This window comes from Heptranchias perlo, chromosome 7, assembly GCF_035084215.1.
Source record: "Heptranchias perlo isolate sHepPer1 chromosome 7, sHepPer1.hap1, whole genome shotgun sequence".
In the NCBI taxonomy this organism is placed as follows: domain Eukaryota; kingdom Metazoa; phylum Chordata; class Chondrichthyes; order Hexanchiformes; family Hexanchidae; genus Heptranchias; species Heptranchias perlo.
The window spans coordinates 70619092-70636363 of record NC_090331.1 but is presented as its reverse complement, the minus strand read 5'-3'; the positions used below and the strand labels follow the sequence as shown (position 1 = coordinate 70636363).

General features: G+C 40.1%; 1 protein-coding gene across 4 annotated transcripts in view; it reads left to right on the top strand.

Annotated features, from left to right (window-relative positions):
- Positions 1–17272, top strand: part of armc8 (armadillo repeat containing 8) — an 86592-nt gene that overhangs the window by 20834 nt on the left and 48486 nt on the right. For all 4 annotated transcript variants that reach the window (XM_067987834.1, XM_067987836.1, XM_067987833.1 and 1 more), the window contains exons 7-12: positions 2209–2289; positions 4866–4941; positions 5580–5670; positions 5952–6012; positions 14480–14680; positions 15541–15636. In XM_067987834.1, coding sequence (XP_067843935.1) covers positions 2209–2289; positions 4866–4941; positions 5580–5670; positions 5952–6012; positions 14480–14680; positions 15541–15636 — 606 coding nt within the window. The remainder of the gene's footprint in view (positions 1–2208; positions 2290–4865; positions 4942–5579; positions 5671–5951; positions 6013–14479; positions 14681–15540; positions 15637–17272) is intronic.

Sequence of the window (17272 nt, the reverse complement as noted above, 5' to 3'; positions counted from 1 at the left end):
ACCATTTAGTTTATATTGTCTCTCCTCGTTCTCCCTACCAAAATGTATCACTTCACACTTCTCTGCGTTTAAATTTCATCTGAACATTTCACCATTCTCTGTCCTCCTGAAGTCTGTTGTATCCTCCACGTTGTTTACTACATTTCAGAGTTTCGTGTCATCTATAAATGTTGAAATTATACCCTGTTTACCCAATATATATCAAAAAGAGCAGTAGCCCTAATACTGACTCCTGGGGAGCACCACTGAATACTTCCCTCCGGCCTGAGAAACAACCGTTCACTACTACTCTCCGCTTTCTGTCCCATAGTTAATTTTGTATCCATGCTGCCACTGTCCCTTTAATCCCATCGGCTTTAATTTTGCTTACAAGTCTATTATGTGGTATTTTATCAAATGCCTTTTGAAAGTCCATATACACATCAACTGCACTACCCTCATCAACCCTCTCTGTTACTGCATCAAAGAACTCAATCAAGTTAGTCAATACGATTTTCCTTTTAATAAATCTTTGCTGACTTTCATTTATTAGCTTATACTTTTCAGAGTGCCAATTTTGTCCTGGATTATATTGTCAAAGTTTCCCCACCACCAACGTTGGGCTGACTGGCCTGTAATTGCTGGGTTTATCCCTCTCCACTTTTTTGAACGGGGATGTAACATTTGCAATCCTCCAGTCCTCTGGCACCACTCATCAAAGGAGGATTGGAAGGTTGTGGCCTGAGCGTCAGCAATTTCCACCCTTGCTTCCCTGAGTCACCTAGGATGCTTCACATCTGGAATGGGTGACTTTTCCACTTTGAGTACTGCCAACCTTCTAAGAACCTCCTTTTTATTTTTATCCTGAGTTGGGACTTAGGATGTGGAGCAGATAAATTAATATTTCAGGCATACTGGTCTAGCTTTGAAAAAGAGCTAATTTTTAATTGGATAACCATTAGAGAAGAGACTGATATCTTCTGTTCTAGTGGCACACTTGTATACAGTACTTGTTTGAGTAAGGAAAGCATATACATCAGACCAGTCAAACACTTTTTTGTCCTGTCCAGGAGTGCTGTCTATGAGCAATAGACAAACGGGTATGAGACATTTCCTTTTGCAACGGGCATTTGTAGAGAATTATAGACAACTTTTCCAGAAAGTCAGAAGACATTTTTGAACTTGTTCCAATACTGAGCAGCTATATATTCCCGATACATAGGAATATATATAATGTAGAGATTCTGATAATCTGAAATGAGATAAGTGCTCTTTCTTCACAACCCCATCCTGACTGATATTTGGTCTCTTACTTTCTGTAGGGAGATGGATTACTAACTTTATGCAGATTGTTTGGGATGGAGACAAAATTACTTGAGGGATCCATTCATGTGACTCTTAGTGTATTTGTGGAGATGTGTGTAGGTTGGAGCACCTTCCTCTCCTTACTTTCATGATCAGTAGGGATATAAGGTGCAGCTGGAGAGGTTAACCATAATTATGTTAAATAGAATCTCCCAGATCATTGCTGTGCTTTTCTGTAAAATAATGCAATGAATTTGTCTCTTAATCCACTAAAAATCCTTCTGTGACTCATTACAAAGTCTTCTACTTTTACTCATGGCTTTCTGGGAGTTCCAACCTCTGGAACTCTTCTGTCTTCTCCCAATCATCACCCATTTTAAAATCCAAGCTTAATGCCACTTGTTCCTGATTTACCTTCTCTTTTACTCACCTGCCTGCATAATAGGCACTGCATTTCAGAGTAATTCACTATATGAAGTACTTTGAGAAGTTTCTGAAATGTGGTAAGTTGCTATATAAATGCAAGTTATTTTTAATCTTCGCTATTGACCACTGCCCTTCGCTGTAGTTTCTTAATTTAAAAAATATAGTTCAGCTATTTATATTGTACACACTGAAGACAATTGTTTTTAGATGTTCATGACATTTGAAATAAAATTATACTATTATGTCAGATCTGTTTTCAAAATGGCAGTTTTTGATTTGATCACTTCCCTTTCTGCATGGATCCCTTTTTTACCGTTTCCCTCCAAACTGAAATGAGCTAATCCTGCCCTTGAAGTCTGTTGTTTTTAGCCAAATGATCTGTGTTTAATATGTGGATGCTTTTTCTTTTTCCCTCCCCCTCTTCAAACATGCCGCCCCTTGTAAATGACATAGAACATTGGAACTGAAATAGCAAAATCCCTCTTGTTTTTGTTACAGACTCCAGAACACCAGGCTGTGTTATTCACCCATGGTGCCGTTCAGCACATTGCCCATCTACTGACTTCACCTTCATACAAAGTAAGTGCCTGAAAGTTAGAGTAGAAATATTCACTTACAAAAAATATTTTTAATATGTTACTAGGACCCCTGAAGTAAGAATGTTTGTACTGCTTCCTACTTGTATCAGAAATGTCCAATTGTATTTTTTTTAAAAAAAGGAAGATCAATTTTATTGATGAAAACAAACTTTATTCATTTGAATGATCACATACCCCTTAACGTTCTAAAAGGTTCTATCTGATGTATCTTTACCTAATGTCCATGCTTGTTCAGTGGCAGCCTAGGAAAAATGTCAAGTTGTTTTTGAGTGATGGGAGTGTCATTCATCTTTCCAATATGTCCTTGAAGAACTCGAGTTTTAAAACTCCTGTAATTCCATTTTTTGACATGCAAGAAAATGGCTAGCATTCATATCTTCTGCAGGTGGTCTCATCAGTTGATCATTGATCGTGGACTGCTTACTAACACCAACTCTCTTCCCCCTCCTTCAGTTGATGTTGAAGAGGGAGTGTCTCCATCAGGCCCTTGTTATGAAAAAAAAATTGAAAAATTACAAGCTCCTTGTGATTAACATTTACCTCATCACTTGAAATATTTTTAAACAATTTTTATATATTAAGTGGCTCTCACCAATGAGTCAGAAGGATAGGAGTTCAAATCTTACTCCAGGACTTGTGCATATCATCTCATCCAGCACTTCAGTATCTGTTCAAGTGGATGTAAAAATCCCAAGTCATTATTCAGAGAAGGGCATGGGGCAGCAATCATGGGGGCTTTAATCAGCATATAGACTGAGCGTCCTCGTACAAGAAACACAAAATTAGTATGCAGGTACAGCATGCAATTAGGAAGGCAAATGGCATGTTGGCCTTTATTGCAAGGGGGTTGGAGTACAAGAGTAAGGCAGTCTTACTACAGTTGTACAGGGCTTTGGTGAGACCTCACCTGGAACACTGTGTACAGTTTTGGTCTCCTTATCTAAGGAAGGATGCATTCGCCTTAGAGGCGTTGCAGCAAAAGTTCACTAGTTTAATTCCTGGGTTGAGAGGGTTGTCCTATGAGGAGAGGTTGAGTAGAATGGGTCTACACTGTCTGGAGTTTAGAAGAATGAGGTGATCTCATTGAAACATATAAGATTATAAGAGGGGTTGACAGAGATTGTTTCCCCTGGCTAGGGAGCCTATAACTAGGGGGCATAATCGCAGGATACGAGGCCGGCCATTCAAGACTGAGATGAGGGGGAATTTCTTCACGCAGAGGGTTGTGAATCTTTGGAATTCTCTACCCCAGAGGGCTGTGGATGCTGAGTCATTGAATATATTCAAGGCTGAGATGGATAGATTTCTGGACTCTATGGGGATCAGGCGGGAAAGTTCTACAAGGATGGGAGCGATGGGTGGGTGGTACTTGTGCGATAGGATGCAAGCATCAAAGTTTTGGATGAGCTGAAGTATATCAAGGGTGGAGGATAGGATGCCAATCAGGAGAGAATTGGAGTAATCGAGTCTAGAGGTGTCAAAGCTATGTATGAGAGCTTTAGCAGTGAATGGGCTGTGGTAGCAGTGAAGATGGAAATAGTCAGCCCTTGTGATGCAGGGGCTATGGGTTCGACATTCAGCTTGAAGTTGAACAGAACGCTGATGTTGCAAATAGTGTGGTTCAACCTCAGAGTGGCGATGGAGAGGGATGGGGTCGGTGGGGGCCAAAGATGATGACTGAGCTTCCCAATGTTCAGCTGGAGGAAGTTGTGTCTCCTGCAAGACTGCATGTTTGACAGCACAGATCCTGTGGTGGGGTTGGAGAGGTAGAGCTGAGTGTTATCAGCATACATGAGGAAGCTGATCCCAGCTCTACCTCTCCAACCCTTGTGGATGATGTTGCCAAGGGGTAACATGTAGATGAGGATCAGGAGGGGACCAAGGATGGATTTTGGGGGACTCCGAAGCAGAAGAGAAGCCAATGTTAGAGATGCACTGGCCATCATTGGGTATGATGTGGATTGGGTATGATGTATCATTGGGTAGGTTTTGGAGCAATATTTGGTGGGTGTTAGGGAGCAGATTGTATATCCACCCTCTCAGCCCTGGATCTTGCATCGTGGTGGGGGCGTACGCTATTTTGGCATCGTGGTGGGGGCGTACGCTATTTTGGCATCGTGGTGGGGGCGTACGCTATTTTGGCATAGAAGTGCAAAAATAACTTTATAGGGAGTTGTTGGTTTCTAATAAAAGAAAAAGTTCCTGCCGTATGGCCCTTTTTCAGTAATTCTCCCCCACCCCAATGATCTCATGCATAGGCTTTTTAAGATATAGTAATATGTTGGGCAGGAGAAGACCATAGGCCCAAGTAGTCTACCCCTCCCACTCTCCTATTTGTTTCCAATCCATGATTCTGGAAATAATGGCCGTTATCTGCTGTATCAAGCAATTTTTGTTTAGTTCTTCAGTCGGGTATGATTTTTGACTCTCCCAGTTTTAAATTTGAGACAATTATTTAAATTTCAAAACTTTTTAAAGCTTAATCTTAAACAGGCTTAAATGAAAACATGTCAATATTTTGAGTGAGTATCAGACTTTTATTTTGTTTCTGGATAGGTTCAGATGCAGGCATTAAAATGCTTTTCAGTCTTGGCTTATGAAAATCCTCAAGTTTCTTTGACTCTTGTAAATGGTGAGTAGTGTGTTTTGCTTTTTTTTTTGCCTACTTATTTTCTCTCTTCTGTATCACTTTTTGAAGAATCCAATATTACTTTTCAAATAACTACAATTTAGTATGAAATCCAATGGGTGAGTTGAACCTTAATGTGGGTTTTTGTAAACCCACATGCCTACCAGTATGTCTAAAATTTCAGTAGAATATTTTTACTGTGGTATTCAATGTTGTAGGTTCAATCCAGATACTAGTCTAATGTCTGCAGTAGTTTTGCTTCCACTGATTTTTAGAATCTAATTTTATAGAAGGCATTTGAAAATTAAAATCAGTGAGCTTTCCCTTTACATGGGCATCCTTTGCTGTCTGGAGTCATGCTTTGGTGCTCAAGGGCACCCTCTGGTGTTCTAGGTCATTGATGCTGTTCTATCTTCATGACCCAAAGCCACAGGGAAGGTTTTCATACAAGTATTTTATATAATCTAGTGTAGATTAAGAGAGCCTGAATATGTTTTGGTATAATTAATGTCACATTTACTGTTTGTCAGTGAGGTACAAGCTAGTTCATTCCTGTAAAAGTTACTACAAAGCCAATGCAAATATCCCTTTTTCAAACATTTTGGTTACGACATATCTAATATGGCTTCGTTCTATTTTAGTGTTGGTAGATGGTGAATTATTACCCCAAGTATTTGTGAAGATGATGCAGAGGGATAAACCTATTGAAATGCAGCTGACATCTGCAAAATGGTACCTATTCGATTTTCTCACTAGTGACATTTTCTTCACTGTTTTGTCAAAGATGCATGTCTTGCCATTTAAATTAAATCTATAAATTAACTGCTTCCAAAGCTTTGGATTGCAGCTGTTCAGAACATTATGGCTTATAGTACAAATCATTTGAGGATATCTTAGTTCTTAACACATCAGTTTGTTGCCTGCCTCATATAACTAACTCAGATTCTGAACTTTGTATATTCAGTACATAGTGGTTATTTCTATAACTTCTTTCCAATTTTATCATTTTTCAGTTTGACTTACATGTGCAGGGCTGGTGCAATTCGGACGGATGATAACAGTATAGTTTTAAAGGTTGGTATGAAGTTTCAATAATATATTCAACCCGTTTGGAGTTTTTTGTGCTGCGTGTCACCTATTTTAGTGATCATAGTATTACTTAAGGCAGCTCAACATTAAACTTTCTGACTAAAATATTTTGCCTTCAGGACTGCAAGTTGTAGGTAACAGTTTTATATAGGACAGTAAGGGGCAAGACCTGTGTGAGTATGAAGTTATTTTTGTGCATTCACTGATCCTTGTTTTGCAGTAATGTAGTCTGAGCTATAACTGAGATACTTGTGCAAGAAAAAATTAATCTCGAGCATATCAAAAGATCCTAGTACCCACATTGAATTATTGGTCTCTTTGTTCCCCATTGGTTCTCATTACCAAAATTCTGTTGAAGACGGCCTCGGGGTGTGCCATCTTGTAGCTGTGCCTGCCCCTCCCAATCCAGTTTCTATTTTTCTGCCTTTCTTGCTCCAGGTGCAACACTTTTTTCCTTTTCAAAATTAAATGCTATGCAAGTAAAGTTGTACTCTTGGGCCTGTTCTTCCTTGCCTTGCTTAGCAACTATTTAGGTCTCAAGCTAGCACAGGACTACTGTGGCTGTGTTTTATTTCAATAAATCATCTCTCCATGTTTTGTTCTATTATGCAATTAACTCTTAATTCAACAACTTTGAATTTAGATAGCTACTTTAATGTAGAGATATGTCCCAAGGTGCTTTGAGGAGGCATAAGGAAAAAAAATGGAAGCTGAGCCAAAGAAGGATATTTTAAGAGGAGTGATCAAAGGCTTGGACAAAGAGGTGGGTTTTAAAGAGGATCTTAAAGGAGGAAGGAGAGGTGAAAAGGCGAAAAAGTTTGAGGGAATTCCAGTGCATCGTGCTTAGCCAGCTGAACGCATGGCCACCAATTGTAGGGTGAAATGTGGGGTGGAATGCACAAGGCCAAAGTCAGAGGAACAAAGAGCTCAGGGAGAGGGTTGTTAAAGAGCTGGAGAAGGTTACAGAGTAAGGGCGACTCTATGGATGTATTTAAACACACGGATGAGAATTTTAGATTTGAGGCATTGGGAGATGGGAAACAATGTAGTTCAGTAAGGACAGGACTGAGAGAAGTGGGACTTGGTGTGGGATAGGAAATGGCAGCAGAGTTTGGTTGAGCTGAAGTTGCGGAGGATGAGAGGGAGGGGAGCTTTGGAGCAATCTAGTCAGGAGATGGCAGCAGCATGGATTAGAGTTTCAGCGGCATGCTCCCACAGGATAAAGGTACATGTACTTCACGTGTATGTTTACGTAATAAACATCTACCACCATTCAGTAACCAATGAAGTAATGAACTCGACATTCAAAAAGCACTCGTACACTGCTTTTTGTCTTTCAATTTTGCCAACAAACTCAAGTTTGAAGTACACGTGCATACACCATGAGAATGAGCATTGAGATCATATGCCCAATGGCATGTCTATTACTTTTTTTTATTTACTAATCAGAAATGCAATTGACTACATCTGGATTCCCAATTGGCCCATGTGGCTAGGGGGTAATGTATTGGACAAAACTGCGCCATATCTATTTAATAGAAATCTTGCTTCAGCATGCACTTCCTACCAACTTTTTCCTTTAATGTGTCTGCATTTAAAAACGATGTAAACGTGTCACACTGTAATTACACCTTCCTGCCAGTGGTGACATTGTAGCGCCTCAGTTTTGTGTCTCCAGGTTTCTTAGCCTTGTATTGCAGAGAAACTGAGATTTCACTCAACTCATGCTTCCCACGTTGTTGTATATTTTGCTATTTATCTATAAATAATATAAAATCGCAATATATAAAAATAAGGACAATGTTTGACTTTAGAATGTTGCCGAATTATGCCTGTGCGTCCTGGTCCAGTTATACCCTGTCCTCTAACCCCATTTTACCTGAAGACTACACTTGGCCTTGACTCCCTCTATGTAATGCCACGAGAGATCGACTAAAGTTTTTTTTAAAAAAACAAACTCTGCCCAGTGACATTTGCTGTTCTACCATTTGAATCCCACCAGAAAAAGTAAATTAGAATTTTTTAATGTACATCATGCAATATGGAATGAGGTCTGTATTTAGAATGCAATTTTTGTGCCCTACTTAACACCATGTGAAGTGCCATGTGGTGGATTGTAATCCATGTACTAAGTCTCCTTTGGGTGATACTAATACCAATAGACACATCTGGATTTGTGTTTAATATGCCAGTAAATAAAAATTAGAAACACAAGCTGGGGGAGAGGGTAATAGATAAAATTAGTCCAACATGTGTGCCAAGTATGGTTTCAGAAGTTTTGTTTATCTGAACACATCACAGTGCCAATTCTATCTTTGTTTCACCCTTGAGGGGTAGTATCAATTTATTGTTGCTTGAAGCCAGAGCCTTAATATTAGTTGTAAATTGACTCAGACATTTGACACTCTAAGCAGTTTTTCATTTGATTTAAAAAAAAATATTAGGAAGTCACGCTGCATATTCCTGATTAGTAAAATAATGCAATCTTGCAGCTTGTCATATTTTAGACCACACCTGAACAGTACTGATAAACTAAAACCAATAATATTTAAGTCAGATTAATTTATAATTAATGTATTTTTTTTTAAAAAGAGTGTGCCTAGCATTTGGAGGGTTGTTAATACTGATTATTTTCTCTCACATTGTTTCACATTTCACACCACACAAACTATTTTTGCATCCCATTATATGACCTTATGGTGAATGGCAATGCATACAAGTACATCATTTCTATGGAGGAAATAATTTCTTTATTGCAACTGGAACAAGTTCAGCCACAGGACAAGAGTGCCACATGTGGATGAACGTTCTAGAAATAGGAACAGCTGCACCCAGGATACTGAAGGGAAAATATGCTGAAGGATTTGAATTTACAAAAAAATTAGAAAACTGACACTGGGTGGGTGGTGGGAGCGGGGAGAGAAGTCATTGTAAGCAAGTGAGAAAAGTAAACCTCTTGAAGGATTAGATAAATATTCCAAGTAAAGTAAATTCCATTCTGTATTTTACATAATATAGTAATGCAGCAGTAATTTGTCAATATGTGCTACAGTTAAGTCATTAAAAAAAACAAGAAAGTTGTTGCCTTATTTTTTCACCATGAATTGTGTTCTAAAAGTATATCATTGGTTCTATTTGCAGATCTGCAAAACATTAGCTATTGAACTTTGAAAGCACTTGTCACTTGAAAAATCCTCCACAATGTGATGAACATAAGAACATAAGAAATAGGAACGGGAGTAGGCCATCCGGCCTCTCGAACCTGTTCCGCCATTCAACAAGATCATGGCTGATCTTCTACCTCTGCCTTTTTCCTTCATCATCCCTATATCCCTTGATGCCTTTAATATCTAGAAATCGATCGATCTCTGTTTTGAATGTACTCAATGACTTAGCCTCCACAGCCCCCTGGGGTAGAGAATTCCAAAGAGTTGCCACCCTCTGCGTGAAGAAATTTCTCCTCATCTCAGTCCTAAATGGCCTACCCCTTATTCTGAGACTGTGACCCCTGGTTCTAGATTCCCCAGCCAGGGGAAACATCGTCCTTGTACCTACCCTGTCGAGCCCTGTAAGAATTTTGTATGTTTCAATGAGATATTGTGGATCGGTGTCCAACTTGGCAATGAAAAATTGAATGCTGTCTCCCAAACCCCTGTAAAGAGGCCTGTAGAGAACTTTGGTGGGGTGAATTGTAGAAGAGAACTTTGAAGGCAATATTCCAGCGCAATGTTGAAGAATGTTGCTGGTCTTATGGCCTGAGGAGTTGGTTGACTAGGGAGTCCATCTGCTCTGTTATGCCCAGTCCGATTGCATCGTTGTCTGCAAAATGACCCTCATTGTCCATCTGGGTGTTGCTAGATTTTATACTGGCATGGATATTTCAATTATGAAGTGGGTGCACACCCTCCAACAGGCTCTAAGATAATAGTGGCCATTATGGAAGGACCAGCATCTGTCTGTAAATGGTATGTCCCGTACTCTGTTACTGCAGACCCTCTGGCTTATCATAGAATCGACACAGGACAGAAGAAGGCCATTCGGCCATCGAGTCCGCGCCGGCTCTATGCAAGCGCAATCCAGCTGGTCCCACTCCCCCGCTCTATCCCCGTAGCCATGCAAATTTTTCCCTTTCAAGTACTTATCCAGTTCCCTTTTGAAGACCATGATTGAATCTGCCTCCACTACCCCCTCAGGCAGTACATTCCAGATCCTAACCACTTGCTGCGAAAAAAAAAGTTTTTCCTCATGTCACCTTTGGTTCTTTTGCCAATCACTTTAAATCTATGTCCTCTGGTCCTTGACCCTTCTGCCAATGGGAACAGTTTTTCTCTCTCTCTACTGTCCAGACCCTTCATGATTTTGAATACCTCTATCAAATCTCCTCGCAACAGTCTCTGTTCCTAGGAGAACAACCCCAGCTTCTCCAGTCTATCCACGTAACTAAAGTCCCTTATCCCTGGAATCATTCTAGTAAATCTCTTCTGCACCCTCTCTAAGACCTTCACATCTTTCCTGAAGAGTGGAGCCCAGAACTGGACACAATACTCCAGTTGTGGCCGAACCAATGTTTTATCAAGGTTCATCATGACTTCCATACTTTTGTACTCTATACCTCTATTTATAAAGCCCAGGATCCCATATGCTTTTTTAACCACTTTCTCAAATTGCCCTGTCACCTTCAACGATTTGTGCACATATACCCGCAGTTCTCTCTGTTCCTGTACCCCTTCTAGAGTTTTCCCCTCTGGTTTACATTGCCTCTTGTTCTTCTTACCGAAATGTATCACTTTGCATTTTTCTGCGTTAAATTTCATCTGCCACATGTCCACCCATGCCACCAGCCTGTCTATATCCTCTTGAAGTCTATCTCTATCCTCCTCACAGTTCACTACCCTTCTAATTTTTGTCATTTGCAGATCTTGAAATTATGCCCTGTACACCCAAGTCCAAATCATTAATATATATCAAGAAAAGCTGTGGTCCCAGCACCAACCCCTGGGGAACACCACTGTACACCTCCCTCCAATCCGATAAACAACAGTTCAGCACTACTCTGTTTCCTGTCCCTTAGCCAATTCTGTATCCATGTTGCTACTGCCCCCCTTTATTCCATGAGCCACAATCTTGATGAGAAGCCTACCATGCGGCAATTTATCAAACGCCTTTTGAAAATCCATATACACCACATCAACTGCACTGATCCTCAGTTTTTTGATGAGATAACAATCAGTTAGTTAAACACAATTTGCTTTTAACACATCCATGCTGGCTTTCCCTAATCAATCCACCCTAGTCCAAGTGATTGTTAATTCTGTCCCGGATTACTGTTTTAGTTTCCCCACCATTGAGCATAAACTGACTGGCCTATAGATGCTGGGTTTATCCTTACATCCTTTTTTGAACAAGGGTGTAACATTTGCAATTCTCCAGTGCTCTGGCACCACCCCCATATCTAGAGATGTTTGGAAGGTTATGGCCAGTACCTCCGCAATGTCCACCCGTAGTTCCCTCCGCAACCTGGAATGCATCTCATCTGGACCGGCTGAATTATCTGCTTTAAGTAAAGCTAGCCTTTCAAGTACTACTTTATCAATTTTTAGCCCATCCAGCATCTCAACTATATCTTCCTTTACTGAGACTCTGGCAACAGAAGATTGTTTGGAGGATTCAGTGTTTGTGAATCCTCTATTGTTCAGCAGTAGTGTGTGGAATCTTGTCCCTGCGTAGCATGTCTGTGCCTGCTTTTGGTTCCCCGTTGCCTATGGATTTGACATTCACTTGCACCTTACGTCTGTTGTCTAAGGTAATTACCTCAAGGTTACATTCAGCTATTCTGTAGGACGAATATGAGGCAAGGACATTGGTTCATTATCCCCGCTGGAACTGTGTATTGGAAAGACAGACTGCGGCTGATGTCAGATATAGATCAATTTATGCAGTTTAATTGCAGCTGAGGAATATGGCCACCATGCTCTTGTACTTTTTTGACTTTATTGAGCCATTTGAATGTTACAGTGCAGAAACAGGCCTTTTAGCCAGTAGTCTGTGCCTGTGTTTTTCTCCACACAAGTCACTAGGGTTGCCAATGCTAGTTGGAAGTTTGATCATGTGACATTCTAACCACGATGATGTCTGACCACGTGATATCTGCAAATGTTATTGCATTTCTCTCTTATCTCCTTGGACTCTGGTTTGGACGTGGGTTTTGTGTAAAGGTGACAACTCTGAACTGGGAGCCTGAGTCAGAGCTGATCTGTACTTGGATTTCACACGTCAAAACCGACTGGCACAGACCAACCTAAAACAAATAGATCATACAAAGGGCAGAGGGCTCTGTGTTTAGGGCACTTCTCACAAGGCAGGTCATCCTAAACTCAGCTCAGCACCGACATTTCTTAACCACTCCTTGGGCTCAGAGAGTTTGGTGGGGTGGATTGTAGAAGAGAACTTTGAGGGCAATGTGGAAGAATGTTGCTGGGGAGTTTTCATAGACTGATACAAATTACAGAGCAGGAGGCGGCCAATCAGACCCTCTGTGCTAGTGCTGGTGCTCTCTTCTGTAACCCCATTTCACCCCCACCCCTTGGATCCTTTTATATTCCTCCCTTTTCAAATATTTGTCCCATTCTCTTTATAAATGATCTAGTCTGTACCTCGATAACCACTTGTGATAAAGCAACCCATGGTCTAATAGCCCTCTGTTCAAGAACCTACCTTCTCCCATCCCCCTTGGTTCTTCTGAGAATCCTCCGTCTTCCTCTCTTTCCGCCCAACCCCCAGTCTGCCTCTCTTGTTCCCCCCCCCCCTCCCCCCAACCCAACCTAGTCCAGTCTCCCTGAGCCTCCATCCCCTGTTCTCCTTCTCTTCCCAACCTCCATTCCTCATTTGCTCCCTCCTCTTTTCCTCCCTTAACGAAGTTCACCATTATTAATGTGCAAATTGGCCAGCATGTTCAGGGGATTAAGAGATACGCCGTGAGTTGAAAATCTTCAGAATTTGCTGGCCAATTTACACCACTCTGTTGTTTACTTCGCACAAATGGCATCTCGCTCTTGTCCTCCCCGTTATTTTTAAGAACTTGCTGGATTTTCACATTAATTGTCCATTAAACTTGCTGCAGAAAGTTAAGTCTGATATAAGTACCTTTTAATTGGTGATAATTGTTAATGCAATGCCAATCAACTTTGGCTGAGAATGAGAACAATTTGAAGTGTTCAATCTAATTTCTGCATGTAGTCAATTGTTAGAAATTTTGAATTTTTTTTCTTTACTTTTTTTTCTCTCTTAATCCAATCTCATTTTCCCTCCCTTTATTTTTCTGTGTGTGATTTGACTCTAATTCACTCACTCTCCTCTGTCGCTCCTCTTTCATTCTCAATCCTTAAATCTCATTAGTTAAGGAGATAGACAGTTGGTCCCGCCGTTCACTAATGTCCCAGATGCTCCGTTGCCCTCGCTACGCCGTTATCAACTCGTACTTCTAGCAAGTGATGGCGCACAAGCTCTTCAAGCTGAGGGCGCAGAAAAAAGTCTAAGCGCACGCCGTGAAATGCTCCAGCAAGATCTGGTCCATTCTAAATCTGAAGTCAGGCTGCCTCCCTTGTCAAGAAGTGGTTTCCTTTGTTGTGATATTGACTCTTTGTTATGATCATCTTTCATGTTTGAGACACATTTTCAAGAGTTCTTGGACTAATAGAGAATCACTGTCTTTTACCAAAATAGAGACTTAAGTTATTTAATTCCACTGATTTTCTGATCATTACAAACTCCCTTTCCTTTCACCTCCAACCAGACTCTTGCATGCACTTGTGTTGAGGCTGAACGTGCTTGCATGTTTTCTACTATTCACGTTGATCTGTGTTGTTTGTGGAATTCAAGATACTTGGACTTTATGTCCCATCATGGTCCATATCTTTCTGAAACATCTTGAGTGGGAGAATAGGTTTTCCCTCCCAAAAAAGGGGTCTTTATGTTTGAGGAATTGTTTGACAGATGATTTAGCTTTAGAATATCGTAATCTTGACTCTTTGTTGCCTGCCCTTTACTGCTACCAATTTGACATTTTTCAAGTGCCATTCAACCAGGACAGTTCATAGTCACATGGCTGTACCAAATCTCAAGTTCCCTTTTTATCTTTTTCTCAAATATATAAGTATTGGTTACATTGCGTAATGTGGGTTTAACTGATGGAAAGTAAAATACGGTTGGAAGGTGACCTATTTTTAGGACAATGGCTTGTGAAATACAGTTGAATCTACAATACAGTTGAGTGATCCACTGTCTTTTCAGTGGTTCATTCACATGCTGATGGCAAGTAATCCCTTTTAAAAAAAAAAAAAAAAAAAATCCTCAGTTGAGACCCTTTCTCATCTCTTCCACTCACAAGAAATAAGGCTACTGTATGTGTTGCATATATCCTGATTAACATCACCAAATCTCCTTGTCTGTTCAGACACTCCCATGCCTGGTTAGGATGTGCAGTAAAGAGAGACTGCTGGAGGAGCGGGTGGAAGGTGCTGAAACTTTGGCATACCTGATAGAACCTGATGTAGAGCTGCAGAGGATTGCCAGCATCACAGATCATCTTATTGCAATGCTTGCTGATTACTTCAAATATCCTAGTTCAGTTAGTGCAATCACAGACATTAAAAGGGTAAGTTTCCTACTTGTAAATTTACAATACTTTTTTTGAGGAAATATTTTTGCTACAATGCAGTATATAAATAGATTGCAGTATTAAAATTCTTATTAATAAGATCATGCATTTATAAAAGCATTTGTGTTGAAGGCTTGAACCTAAAATGTTACACTGCTATAAATTTACTTCCCCCTAACTTTTAATTCACATTGCTCTTCCATTTGTATCTCTCCTGACCTAAGTCAGCCAGAGGGCAAGAACTTGTAAATTAATTGTTTCACTGCTGCCTTTAAGGCAGCTTCAGATCACTCTTGATATAGTCTGCGGATGGAGATTGGTTTTCCCCCCCATCTCCAGGAGATGGAGCTCTCCACTTCCAAAAATTTCACCCCAGTAGTAGCTATTGCTGATAACCTGTAAATCTTCAACAAAGAAGCTGTTTGATTTGTGCCTAGCATACTGGAGCATAGGATTGTACTGTTACAGCTACAAATCTGCCATTTATTTACTGCAATTAATGCACCATTTATTTGTTACGTACAAAAATGTAAGCAAAAGGAGAATCTGATTTTGCTTGTAATATTTTGTTTTCTGTAGCTGCAACTTCTAAGTTTAAATTGGAAACCATTTTTTTCTATAATGCTAAAGAGACCTCTTCAACATGTAGGGCAATAATTAAAAATGGATAACTGCTGAAGAATTGTGACATTTTTACAATCTTTTTTCAATGCATTTATTCCAATAGTATATTAATCAAATGCAAATTAATTTCATTTGGTATATCACTATCTACTTTATTGATGACTAATGAATTAATTGCTCCAACCACAAAAATGTAACTACTTTACTTTTCCTTCTTTCCTAACATTCTTCAGCTTGACCACGACCTCAAACATGCTCATGAACTTCGCCAAGCTGCATTCAAGTTGTATGCCTCCCTTGGAGCGAATGATGAAGACATCCGGAAGAAGGTGAGTCTGGGAGAGGGGCGTCCCCCGGTCCTGGCAACCAACAGGCAGGGAGTGACGTCAACCTGAGAACAAGGTGAAGAGAATTAACAGTGACTTTACGAAAGAGCATAATCAGATGTGAAGAATGAATGGGATTGAGACTCGTTTGTCTTGAGAAATGAGTTGTGACGTGTTCATGTTGGAATGACAAGTACTGGTGTTTCCTGTGTTGAACCTGCACCGGATCCTTAAGTTACATTCTTTGCATGAGTTCGTAACAATAGTAACAAAATAAGCACTGTGAAGTGTAGTGTATAGTACTGACTCACATAATGCAGTAGTACTGTAATACCAGTTATATAAATGCTTGCCTACCTACCTGCTGCAAACCGGAAGTACTCAGCTTCTGTTTCTGTATCACTTTTAATTTGTGGCCTGCTGATTGTGTTCATTTGTGTTGCTGATGTGCAAGTTTAATTGTAAATAAAGCTTTGTGCAATGACATTGCTGGTAGCTTGTTTTCTGAATCTACAGTAAAGCAAAACACTTTCCAGGTAACTTCTGAATAACGGCATTTAAAATATAGTTGAATTTTTAATCCCTACACAGTGAGTGATAAGCCAGTAAAATGGCATCTTGCCTTTGGTTTACCTTCAATAAGAAAGGACTGTGTTGTGCATGTAAATGTACCCATCAAGACTGAGAGCCATCAGTGCTGGAAAACATACATGCTTCCATATTGCTTTGGCAATGTGCCTGAAGTCTCAACCTTAGTATGCTTTTCCTGCAACAATGTGGCATTATCATTCTCATATACATTCTGTGCTCTTAGTGAACAAAATTGTCAAATTTAACAAAGTAATGCTGTGGACTTTGAATCGAGTCTGCTCACATTAATTTCTCCATCAAGCAATTCTCACCTCTGACTTAGAGTGGGACCTGGTATCCTACTTAGTGATTGTTAAAATCATTTCAGTTTTTTAGTTTCAAGTTTAATGTGAGATGGCATTTTGGCCTTTTTTGTTCAGAAGTTACAATTTTGCAATCATCTTGGACAATCAATTTCTAACAAAAATGAGTTGACTACAGGAATGAGGAATTAGGATGAGTAAATTATAGATATTTCAGAATCTGAACTTTGAGGTGAACAGACCTGATATTGCTTGTGTGCAGCCCCCCAATGTGGTATTCTATGGGCCTGCATTGTTTTTTCTGTGCTAGTGTTAGTTGCATTTGTTCTGGAGTGATTAATATTTAGCTATTGTGCAGGGCACCTGAAATGCCTCAATCTAATGTTAATGTGGCTTTCAGTATGAGCAGATGCTAAAGGTGCCTTTTTCCAGCACCACAGGGCAGAATTTTGAGGACACATAGTAAGTGTGAGGGGTAGGTGGGAGAAAGTGCATAAACAATTTTGACATTTAAAGTCCACTTCAGAGGCCAGTTGTAGAGAAATCAACTTTTGGGGTAAATTTAAGGACGTGTACTCCTTGGAAGTTTTTGTGAAATTGGTGTAAAAACACTTGAGTTAACTTCAGTAATCCACGTCAGAGAGCACAGGAGGTGGCCATTCAGCCCATCATGCCTGTGCTGGCTCTTTGAAAAAGCTATTCAATTAGTCCCACTCCCCTGCTTTATCCCAATAGTCAAGCAAATT